The sequence below is a fragment of the Eriocheir sinensis genome, chromosome 60, assembly GCF_024679095.1.
Source record: "Eriocheir sinensis breed Jianghai 21 chromosome 60, ASM2467909v1, whole genome shotgun sequence".
NCBI classification, from domain to species: Eukaryota; Metazoa; Arthropoda; class Malacostraca; order Decapoda; family Varunidae; genus Eriocheir; species Eriocheir sinensis.
The window spans coordinates 9327469-9339968 of NC_066568.1; the positions used below are offsets into that span (position 1 = coordinate 9327469).

The 12500-nt window shown below is 44.1% G+C and overlaps 1 protein-coding gene across 1 annotated transcript in view; it reads left to right on the top strand.

The window, feature by feature from the left end:
- Nucleotides 1-12500, top strand: part of LOC126985886 (uncharacterized) — a 130442-nt gene that overhangs the window by 99596 nt on the left and 18346 nt on the right. Inside the window, exon 5 of the mRNA XM_050841398.1 lies at nt 11499-11701. Within this exon, the coding sequence (XP_050697355.1) occupies nt 11499-11701 (203 nt within the window). The remainder of the gene's footprint in view (nt 1-11498; nt 11702-12500) is intronic.

The following is a 12500-nucleotide window of genomic DNA, read 5'->3' on the forward strand; positions in this document are numbered from 1 at the left end:
CTCTCTCTCTCTCTCTCTCTCTCTCTCTCTCTCTCTCTCTCTCTCTCTCTCTCTCTCTCTCTCTCTCTCTCTCTCTCTCTCTCCTCTCTCTCTCTCCCTCTCCTCTCTCTCCTCTCTCCTCCTTTCATCTCCTCCTTTCTCCTTTCTCTCCTATCCTCTTTCTCGCTCTTTCTTGTTTTCTCTCCTCTACCGACATCCTCTCCTTCCTATTCTCTCTCCCTTTTTTCCCTCTCATCCCTTCCATTCTTGCACTCCCTCTCCCTCTCCTTTCTCCCCAATTCTTCTCCATTTTCCTCACCTCCACCTTGGCATTTCTCTCTCCTCTCTTTCTTTACTCTTGTCTCCTTCATTCCTTCCTACTCTGTTCCTCCTCCCCACATTCTCGTTTGTCTCATTCTCCTCTTTTTTCCTCTCCTCTTTCTCCTCTTTCTTTTCTCTACTTTTTCCTTCCTATGCTCTCTCCCTGTCTATCCTTTCCTTTGTCTCACCCTTCCTCATCTCTCTCCTCTTTCTCTTTTTTCTCTCTCCTCTACCTACCTCATTTCATTTTAACACTCTCCCTCACCTTTCTCTCTCATCCCTCTCCATCTCCCTTCCCTCCACCCCTCTCTCCCTCCCTCTCTCCTTTCCTCTCTCCCTCCAAGCCTGTCAATCTTACACATCAGGCGTTGTCAAATATTTTCTCTATCAAAAACGTGAGAGAGAGAGAGAGAGAGAGAGAGAGAGAGAGAGAGAGAGAGAGAGAGAGAGAGAGAGAGAGAGAGAGAGAGAGAGAGAGAGAGAGAGTGGCTAACCCTTTCCAACCTCACCTAAGGGCCATTTCCGTGACCTCTGACCTCGTATAACCGTCCCGTTGACCAGTGCTTCCGGCGACCGTCCGCATCCCGAGATGGTCCCCGGGAGAGTGCGTGGTGATGTGTCTCGTCTTGAACTGGGGATGGTTTTGTTGTTGTTTTGCTCTTTCTCTCTTTGCCTTTCTCTCTCTCTCTCTCTCTCTCTCTCTCTCTCTCTCTCTCTCTCTAGTTACTTCATGGGTAAAGTTTTCTTCACGTTATTACGCCTTCTTTGTTTCGTAGTAGTAGTAGCAGTAGTAGTAGTAGTAGTAGTAGTAGTAGTAGTAGTAGTAGTAGTAGTAGTAGTAGTAGTAGTAGTAGTAGTAGTAGTAGTAGTAGCAGTAGTAGTAGTAGTAGTAGTAGTAGTAGTAGACGAGTAATAGAAGGTAAAGTAAAAAAAGACAAGAAAAAAGAGAAAAAAGTAGACGAAAAAGAAAAAGAATACGAAGAAGAAAAAAAGTAGATAGTATAGTGATTGGAACATCATGAAATAACATCACCACCACCACCACCACCACCACCATCACCATCACCACCACCACACCTATCATCATCACCACCACTACCATCACCACCCACCAACACTACCCCTATCATCACCATCACCACCACCACCACCACCACCACCACCACTACCACCACCACCACCCATCCCAACGAACCCCACCACCATCATCACCAACGCTATCATTATCTTCATTGACCCGACACGTCTAGCGCCCGTAATAAACTGGTTCATTTCGTGTTTTTTTAATGTCACCCTTTGACCTTATACGGAGCAGCTGACCTCTTTCTCTCTCTCACTCCCTCCATCCATCTGTCTATCGATTTGAGTGTAGTAGAATAAGTAGTAGTAGTAATAGTAGTTGTAGTAGTAATAGTAGTAGTAGTAGTAGTAGTAGTAGTAGTAGTAGTAGTGGGTATAATTCTTCATATCTCTTTAGTTTACCCTTTACACTTAGTCCTCATCGCTCATACATCCAAGAGGGAGGAGTTTAAGATGAATACAGTACTCCACTTTACGCTAGTTTCCCTTCTGGCTCTGTGGTCTCATTGCCTCTGCCGTTGACACGCGGATATCATTGCCTAGTCACTTTGTAGTCTACGGAAGCAACATACCAATAATTATGATGAGTCAATGTGTGTGTGTATGTGTGTGTGTGTGTGTGAGAGAGAGAGAGAGAGAGACACACACACACACACACACACACACACACACACACACACACACACACACAGTCAACAAAACCTTACCTGCGATTCTTAATTACTCACGACTTACCTTTCCCCTCGCCCCCTCTCCTCCTCCCCCTCCCCCTCCCCCCTCCCCCCACCCCAGAAAGAAGGGAGTTATTGGCAGGGTCAGTGACAGGTTGGGGGGCAGGGGGAGGAGGGGGAGGGGGAGGGGAGGGGGAGGGGCGGGAGGGGTGAAGGGGAGTATGCTGGTATTGGCTTCTACAGAAAATAGCTGAAGGGGGAAAGTGTCTATTGCCTTCAGACAGTGACAGGATTCTCTCTCTCTCTCTCTCTCTCTCTCTCTCTCTCTCTCTCTCTCTCTCTCTCTCTCTCTCTCTCTCTCTCTCTCTCTCTCTCTCTCTCTCTCATTTAACATTTTTTCACATTTTTTCTTCTTTATTTCTTTTTTTATGCAGTTTTTCCTCTTCTCTCTCTCTCTCTCTCTCTCTCTCTCTCTCTCTCTCTCTCTCTCTCTCTCTCTCTCTCTCTCTCTCTCTCTCTCTCTCTCTCTCTCTCTCTCTCTCTCTCTCACGAAAGGAAGAATGAGATAAACAAAAAAAATAAAGAAAAAGAGTAGAAAGACACTAAAACAGAGAGAGAGAGAGAGAGAGAGAGAGAGAGAGAGAGAGAGAGAGAGAGAGAGAGAGAGAGAGAGAGAGAGAGAGGGGGGGGGGTCAGTCCACACAAGTAGCACAGTTAAGGCTTGTGGGAAATGCTGATTCGGTCCCATTATATCGGAGAGAGAGAGAGAGAGAGAGAGAGAGAGAGAGAGAGAGAGAGAGAGAGAGAGAGAGAAGGGAGTAGGATAAAAACCATTACCACGCTGAATAAGAAAACGTAAGTAATTGTAAAACGAATCAAGGGGAACTGTGATAAATGTGCGAACCCCGACCACCTTTGATTAAGATGGGGGAAGGAGAGAGAGAGAGAGAGAGAGAGAGAGAGAGAGAGAGAGAGGAGAGGAGAGGAAGGAGGGAAGATAAAGAGTACATTATAAAAAGGAAGAATAAAGAAAAGAAAAGAAAAGAAAAAAAATGTTAAACTAAAAATAGTTCCAGATTTACATAGATATTCAGACCACACAGACCCCATGGTCCAGACTAGGTGGTCTGTCCTTAAACCCAAGTGATTCTACTGCACGAATCAGATAGCTCCAACACTTTAAGTTGAAGGAAGTGTCGGTCGAGCTTGTTTTTAAAGGAGTCAATCGTGTTACACTAAACCACTGAAAATGGGAGCTTATTCCATTCTCGCACTGCAACGTTGGTGAAGAAAAATTTGGTGCAGTCTGAATTTACTTGTCTACATTTAAGTTTTGTGCCATTATTTCTCGTTCGCAAAGTCTCATCGATCATAAACAATTTTGATTTGTCCACACTCGTGAAGCCATTAATTATTTTAAAACATTCGATCAGTTTTCCTCGGTGGCGACGTTTCTCAAGAGAAAACATGTTAAGGGTTGAGAACCTCTCGTCGTAAGGTTTGTTGCGCAAAGAAGGGATCATTTTTGTTGCCCGACGTTTAACACCTTCTGACTTAGCATTGCCCTTTGCATGGTGGGGAGACCAAAACTGTACCGCTTATTCCAAGTGGGGTCTGACTAAATTATTGTAAAGAGGAAGTATTACTTATTTATTTTTTAAGTTTTTAATGAAGCCCTGTATTCTGTTCGCTATATTTGCTGCATCGATACACTGCTGTGAGAATTTGAGGTTTGACACGATTTTGACACCCAGGTCCTTGACGCATTGAACGCTTTTGATTTTGACGCCACGCATTTCGTAATCGAACCTCTTATTTCTTGTTCTTGTTCAGAGAGAGAGAGAGAGAGAGAGAATGTGCTGACAGTTTTTTTTTCAATCGCTTTGTATCGCCTTTTCTCGCCTAATTTTCGTCTTATTAGTTACGATATTATAATGTCTACTCAAGATTATTTTTGTCGTGGCCTCCACCTCACTATAACGGTGAAGTGGAAGCTGAGGTTAGGGCCAGTGAAAAGTAGTGGACGCGTCACATGTTTTGCTGAAAGTCGGATAAGCACGCGAAAAAGAAATGAAAGTTGTTATATGATCATCGTCATCATCATCATCTGTTTCATCAGAACGCGTCATTCCACTGCGTAACAAAGGTCTCTCACAAACGTCCTGTACTTTGCTCCAAGTTTCCAGTTATGGTGTACATGTCCTTTTTCTTGTGTTTCCATTCTCGATGTAAACACTTCTGTCCTGTCTCTCAAGTTTGTATCTGTCGGCAATACCAGGGTAGCTGACCTTGTTATTGCCGATGAAGCAGTAATCCTTGCGGAATCGCTTGATGTTCTTGTGATGGCTCTCGAGGCACTGCACGAAGAGGCGAAGCCTTGGAAATCCAGGGTCTCCTGGGAAAAAGTACAGGTGTTTGGAGGCTTGCTGGATGAAACAGTACAGTCTGTCCATGCATAGATAGAAAGACATAGCCAGACAGACTTATAGATAATCATAGATAAACACATGGGCAGAGCTAAACACGAAAAGGAAAGTCAACATAACGCAAAAAAATATAATGGACTTGAAAACAGTGCGACGGGAAGAGAAACAACGCGATTGTCGAAAACTGCTTAAAATGAAAATAAGTGGCTGTAGAGATGTTAGGAAATGGGAGAAATAGGCTTTAAAAGTAAACATACGTGCATGCATAAACACACACACACACACACACACACACACACACACACACACACACACACACACACACACACACACACACACAGAATTAGGAGAATAAGAAAGAAAAATGGTAGTGGAAAAGAGCAATGAGACAAATAAGGAGAAGGGAAAAGGAGAATGAGAAAGAAGAGGAAGCGCCTGAAAGGGAGTAGCAGGAGGAGGAGGAGGAGGAATAAGAAGAGGAGGAGAAAAAGAGAAGAAAGAAAATTGAGAGTAAAAGGAAAAAGAATAAATGAGTAAGGAAAAAAAGGGAAACAGAGGGAAAGAGGTTGAGGAGAAAGAAGGAAGAAAGAAAGGAGGAGAAAGAGGAGAAGAGGAACGGGTTGGAGAAAGGAGCGAGGGTCGAGGAAGGGGAATAAAGATTTAGCCAAATTACTCTGTCCACGGTCCTTTGTTTACTGTGGGTGGGAAAGACGTAAGCAAAACTACCCTTGTCTCTGTTTTGTACGGGCTAACTAAACGGTGTAGGGGGAGAGGTAAATACGTGGATATATCTATCAATGAAACAATGAATGACTTGCAATGGAGGATTGAAATTAGTTACATATTAGTAGAAAAAAACAAAAGAAAAAAGACCAAATACGAGAGAAGAGATAAAGTAGCTGATGAAAGTATTAATAATACAATTAAATATTTACAATATATAGCTAGATTCAGTCAAGAAAATAAATAATATTGTCTCTCGTACGGGGTAACGTACGTATACAGCTGAATGCATAGAAATTTAGATGAAAGTATTGTAAAACAATGAATTGCTTCAAGTGAATGGTTATAATAAATTGATATAGATAAAATAACTTGAAATAGTGTAATTGAAACTACCTTTCTGTTCTCGCTACGGTCAGTTTCAGCATTTAAGTGGATGAATAAATATGTGCATAAATGAATTTCATGAAGCAAGTATTGGCTAAGAAGAATAAATATACGCAAATAAGATAATTCGTTAAACAACAAATTATTAAAATCAGTATAGCTACATTAGAAAATAGTTAGGTATAAAACCCAAACAACCTTTCTCTAGGTTTTTTTTTCACTCGGTCCCCTAACAGATAGAAAATAAATGAATAAATAAATATATTATTGAAGCAATAAGTTTTTTAAATATAAGTAAAAATGATCTTGAATGGGCTGGTAGAGAGGTCAGTATAGGAAGAAAAGAGGCTTGTGACGTTTATAATTGGTTGAAATTGACTGTAAAGATAATGTGTTTTAGAGAGGAATGGAAGGAAACGGGCGTGAGTGTCTGATAATGGCTTGTAATAAGGAGTGGATTTAGTGGTGATTTACATGATAGGTCTAGAGTGGATAAAGCTTGAGAAGGATGAAGTGGAATGGAATGGACTGCACGGGTCTTGAGAGTACCTGAATTGGGCTGAAATGGACAAAAAAGAGTTTTAGCTATCTGTAGTACGCCTTTTTTGCTGCAAAGGAACCCAGTACCAGAGTTTACTAGTGACAGGGAGTGGTCTGGAGTGAGATAAGGGGCTCAAGATCGGGGCAAATTAGACTGGAAGGGATTTCTGTGGCCCTGAGAGTAATTGAATAGGTCCGAAATGGGCTAGTCATCGGTCCAGCTATTTGAAGTGTGGTGGAGTGGTTTAGAGTTTTTAATCCAAATTGGCCGTGAGTGGCATGGAGTGGTCTTTAGAATTTCATTTGAACCACACCCAAGTCTTCATTAGTCGCATGTTGTGAGATACACTTATCTTTTTTAGGGTTTCAATCATATCTTTTTAATGTTGGCATTTTTGAAAAGCAAAATAGAGATATTGAGAAGCAAGATCAATTTCAAATTTTACGGTGATGTGGCCAATAGATTTAATTAATGGAAGACATCTAAAAAAAAAAATTCAGATAAATTCAGTTCGACAAACCACACTGTAACCCAGAAAATTGTCTGACTCTAAATTAAAATCATAAAAAAATGGAGAGACTGAACGTTATATATTCATAATAATCATCCGCGCATTGCCCGTCACGGCAGGCGTTAAGTAACATAAATGTGGCTGGGTGTGTCTGTAAAATTTTCCGCGTCACTACTCAGGTAACGCTCCGCCCACAACACATCATTGTAGGCCTTGGAAGGGTGGCGGCAGTCTGGTGGAAAGCTTCCTGAACAACCTTCTGCTGGTGGTGAATGTGTCAGGAGACTTCCCGAGACTAGGCTGCTGGACTAAAGGAAGACGCCCACGCCAGCAGGCAGCGGCCAACGCGCACACGTCCAGGCTCGCGCTGCTCTGAAATAGATTCCACATTTCATAAGATATTTATTCAATTTTTCAGTTATACCGCTATTCATCTATAACTTGGTTATACTATGGTATTTAGTAGACTTCTTTACAGAGCAAAAATGTTTTCTTTAGTATTGTTCTAATAATAATTATTGCAAATGGCAATGTTTACAAAAATGTGTAAACACTTCGGAGCTGTTCTTTCATTTGAACTCGTCATATCTTCTGTATTTTTGGCCTTACTGATTGTTTGACAAACTTCTGTGAGTCTGACAGTCACTTTGACAGTCACTACCGAGTCTAAAGGTGACAACCATAACTGTCTATCTCGTATGAAAGGCGAACTGAGACAGACATTGTAGAAACTTGTAGCACGAGGGAATGTGTGACTGACAAACAATCTCCACTGAGAGCAAGAAAGGAGCCCAACCAATCAGGAGAGGCCTGACAACCCCCCACCCCCACCCCCAGGCGCCAGATGAACACTTTTCGAAGAGACTGTACGCAGTCACCGACGTAACTCTCACGTCCGCACCGCCGACGCGTACAGGACACTGGACACACTGCGTTCCCGGCACCAACTCAATCATACGCGACATGCTGAGTAACAACTCCGTGTATTCCTCAGCACACTCCATTATATAGTAGTACTCCATTATACTACATTTCATAGCATATTGGAATGCCTCTCTCTGCGTCCAGGTGGAAGTCAACACTCAAATGGTTGGTTATTTCTTCTATAGACTCATGATTCGTCACTCACTTCGACGAATACGAATACTTTGCCCAAGTTTTCGAATGGGAATACTTTGATTTCTTTTAATTAACAATAATTCGAATACTAATACGAATAAAACTAAATACTGTCTTCGAATCTATTGAAATACGAACACAGAATACAAATAACCCATCCGTGGTCTGCAGTGGGATAGTGTTGCTGCGTTGAATTGAACTGTGGCGATGAACAGTGCTGGAGTGGGCTGAGTGGTCCCGAGAGGGATGAGAGGGGTTGGGTGAGGGGGGATGGGGGCTGGGGTGAGGGGGAATGGAATGGAGTGGAAGACAGACGGATGGAGGAGGTGGAGTGGCTTGGTAGGAGGCGTGTGGAGTAAGATGCAGCGTGATAGCGAAAGATGGAGTGGGATGGAGTGGGATAAAGTGGAATAGAGAGAGATGAAGAGGGATGGAGAGGGAAGGAGTGGGATAAAGTGGGATGGAGTGGGATAAAGTGGGATAGAGATGGAGAGGGATGGTGTGGGATAAAGTGGGATAGAGATGGAGAGGGATGGTGTGGGTTAAAGTGGGATAGAGAGAGATGGAGAGGGATGGTGTGGGATAAAGTGGGATAGAGATGGAGAGGGATGGTGTGGGATAAAGTGGGATAGAGATGGAGAGGGATGGTGTGGGATAAAGTGGGATAGAGATGGAGAGGGATGGAGTGGGTTAAAGTGGGATAGAGAGAGATGGAGAGGGATGGAGTGGGATAAAGTAGCATGGAAAGGGATGGAGTGGGATAGAGTAGCATGGAAAGGGATGGAGTGGGATAGAGTGGGATGGATAGGGAGACACATGAAACGAGAGGGTTAACTTAGGCAGACAAAGCTACATATAGGGGATATTAGACCCCCCCACCCCCCTCCCTCCCCTCTCCCTTCTCTCCCTCTCTCCCTCTCTCCCGCCCTCTCTTCCCTTAGAACAGCTTGCATTACGCTGGTTTGAAAGGCATTCCAGGCTGAGCCGTAGAGAGAGAGAGAGAGAGAGAGAGAGAGAGAGAGAGAGAGAGAGAGAGAGAGAGAGAGAGAGAGAGAGAGAGAGAGAGAGAGAACAGAAAACACAGATAAAGGAAAGGACTACACAATGAGGGAAATTAGGTGGCAACATATATAAATAGTGTGAGTAAATCAGGCAGCAGGAAATAGGGTGAAACAGAAGGCCTAACAGAACAGTGTGTGAGGGATTAGGGTGAAACAGATGCGTTTTATTTATTTATTTTTTTTCGTCCCTCCGGTAGACTTTCTTGTTTGAGGCTGGTGGTCGGTCCCAGCCCGTTATAGCACAAGCAAATTTTATAGTGGCGCCATCTTGCTTGGCTCATGCTGCCCCCCCGGAGCTCATCTTTGATCGTTTTTAGAGAGAATCTAGAGTCAGGTCAGCGTTACCAGATTATCGTATTCACCACATTGTATTTATCATTTTTAAACCTCAAACTCTCGTACCTACACAAATAACGAAAGAATATTAAAGTTATCGTTAAAACTGTTATTTATTGATGCTTGTTTGTTTATTTTTGCTATAAATATCAGTCAGAAACTACGAAAATGCAATACGGTGTGTACGATAATTTAGCAAAGCTGGTCCGGGTTGATAGGACAGCATGGGGGTAGTCTTCGTCCACTCGGCGGTGACTGAAAATTGTCAGCTTGTAGCGGCGGGCGGGACGTGATCCTGGGTCCTCCTGGTCGCTACGCCCGCACGCTAACCAATCAGCCAGGGTGAAGGGTGAAGGGTGAAGGGCTGCAGGGTGAGGCTACAGCAGCATCCTCGGGTCTTTGATGTGGCGTCTGCGACCTCATGTTTGACAAAGTGTGTAAATTTTGGACCGCCTCCCGTACCGCCTCCGCTTTCAGTCATCTATTATCTATTATTCGATAACACACAGCTGGCCCCTTTCTTTTACACTATATATTATCGGTCCGTCTTTATCTATATCATCTCTAAGACTTATTTTTTCCACTCCAAGATGTCAAATATTTATGATAGTCATCTATTACCTATTCCATGATAACACAAGTCTTCTCTTTCTCTACACTATCAATGCTCAGTCCGCTGCTAACTCAAAATCTCAACAGAAGGCTTCACTCACCTCTTGCTAAACCTGCTTACTCGAGGTTAGGTGACCTGTATCGTCTCCAGCATCTTTTTTCCCCGTCACAGATGCTGTATACAATCCTATCTTCTCTTTCTTTGATAGCTCACAACTGGCCCTTTTTGCAACACTACCCATTCTCAGTCTGTCCTTAACTCAAGATCTCCACAAGAAACATCATCTCTCATCTTTCGCTACATCAAGAGGAGAGCATCAAGACATTCCCATTCTCAGTCTGTCATTAACTCAAGATCTCCACAAGAAACATCATCTCTCATCTCTCCTTTACATCAAGAGGAGAGCATCAAGACATTCCATTCTCAGTCTGTCCTTAACTCAAGATCTCCACAAGAAACATCATCTCTCATCTCTCGCTACATCAAGAGGAGAGCATCAAGACATTCCCATTCTCAGTCTGTCCTTAACTCAAGATCTCCACAAGAAACATCATCTCTCATCTCTCGCTACATCAAGAGGAGAGCATCAAGACATTCCCATTCTCAGTCTGTCCTTAACTCAAGATCTCCACAAGAAACATCATCTCTCATCTTTCGCTACATCAAGAGGAGAGCATCAAGACATTCCCATTCTCAGTCTGTCATTAACTCAAGATCTCCACAAGAAACATCATCTCTCATCTCTCGCTACATCAAGAGGAGAGCATCAAGACATTCCCATTCTCAGTCTGTCCTTAACTCAAGATCTCCACAAGAAACATCATCTCTCATCTCTCGCTACATCAAGAGGAGAGCATCAAGACACCTCTTTACCCAAAACTGACCTCTCTTTTGGCCACTCCTCTTTTCTCTTTATTGGACAGTTGTTGTTCCCTTGAGCCTTTAGAGAGTTAGATAGTGTAGGTGGATAGTTGTTGCTCCCTTGAACCTTTAGATAGCTAGGTACTTAATATGATAAGTTTTCCATGGAGCGCCAGTGTTAACATCCTGACCTGGCGCTGCACTTTTATCAGCTGTTGTTTCACCGCCAACAGTAAAAGACTCACCTGTCATCCATACGTCTCAGTACCCTCGAAACATCCTACACTCTTTTATAGGGGCAGTAATTAGCGGGCTTTTTTTTTCTTCTCTTTTATTATATTCTTCGTTTTACTTTCTCTCCTTTCCTCCCGTCTCCCTTTCTTACTCCCCTATACACATATTAAGATCGTATTCACACTTGAGACACCAAGGCCGGCTTTCTCAGACGCTTCCGCCCCTCGTATCAATTATTCCCAAAGGCCAGAAAGGATATTAGTCGCGTTCACATGAGTGTTTTTTTTACGTTCATGGCACAGAAGCCTTGGCAAACTGTCACTAGACTAAAAAAAAACTACTCGTGTAAACACCAAAACCACCTCTACGAAAACCTTGTCAAATGTGTGTGTGTGTGTGTGTGTGTGTGTGAGAGAGAGAGAGAGAGAGAGAGAGAGAGAGAGAGAGAGAGAGAGAGAGAGAGAGAGAGAGAGAGAGAGAGAGAGAGAGAGAGAGAGAGACCCCGAAATGTTGAAGACTATGACCTTTTAACCCAACCTCTACGAAAACCTTATCAAATTTGGGTGTGTGAGCCCCAAAATGTTTCAGAATATGACCCTCTTTACCCTCCCTCTTCTCTCCCTCTCCCCCTGCAGGCGTGGCGCTGAAGTGGGTGCGTTTCAGTGTTCCCTCGTGGACGAAGCGGGGCCAGGACGCCGTGCTGACCTGCCAATTTGACCTGGAGGGCGAGCGACTCTACTCGGTGAAGTGGTACAAGGCGGGCAGGGAATTCTACCGTTACGTGCCCGGGGATTGGCCGCCACAGCAACAGTTCCCGCAGCACGGCATCTCTGTGGACGTGAGTACAGCGAGGGGGGAGGGAGGGAAGGAGGGAGGGAAACGGAGGGATGGAAATGAAGGGAGGGAAGGAGGAAGGGAAATGAAGGTAGGGAAGGAGGGAGGGAAATGGAGGGATGGAAATGAAGGGAGGGAAGGAGGAAGGGAAATGAAGGGAGGGAAGGAGGAAGGGAAATGAAGGGAGGGAAGGAAAGGGAGATGGAGGGATGGAAATGAAGGGAGGGAAGGAGGAAGGGAGATGGAGGGATGGAAATGAAGGGAGGGAAGGAAAGGGAAATGGAGGGAAGGAAGGAAAGGGGCAGCACAAGAGAGGGAGGAAAGAAAAGGAAGGGAGAAGGAGAAGGAGAAAGGAGAAGGCCGAAGGGAGGGAAAGAGAACAAGACAGTAGGAGAAGGGAGGGGAATGGAAGGAAGAGGAAGGGAAGGGGAGGGATGTGTAGGAAAGGAAAGGATATGGAAGGGAAGAGAAGGGAAGGGAAGGAAAGGGATGGGAAGGGAAGGAAAGAGAAGGGAAGGGAAGGGATGGGAAGGGAAGGAAAGGATATGGAAGGGAAGGGAGGGGAAAGGAAGAGATGGGAAAAGAATAGGGAAGAGAAGGGAAGAGAAGGGAAGGAGAGGAAAGGAGAAGAAAGAAAAGGAATGGGGGATGAGGAGGAACGGCAGGAGAGGAAAGGATAGGGACAGGAAAGAAGGGAAAGGGAAGGGTTGGGAAGGGAAAGAAAGAAAAGGAAAGGGAATAGAAACGAAGGGAAGTGATCAAGAATACGTGGGATAATGGGATAAAAGGGAAATGGGAGTGGA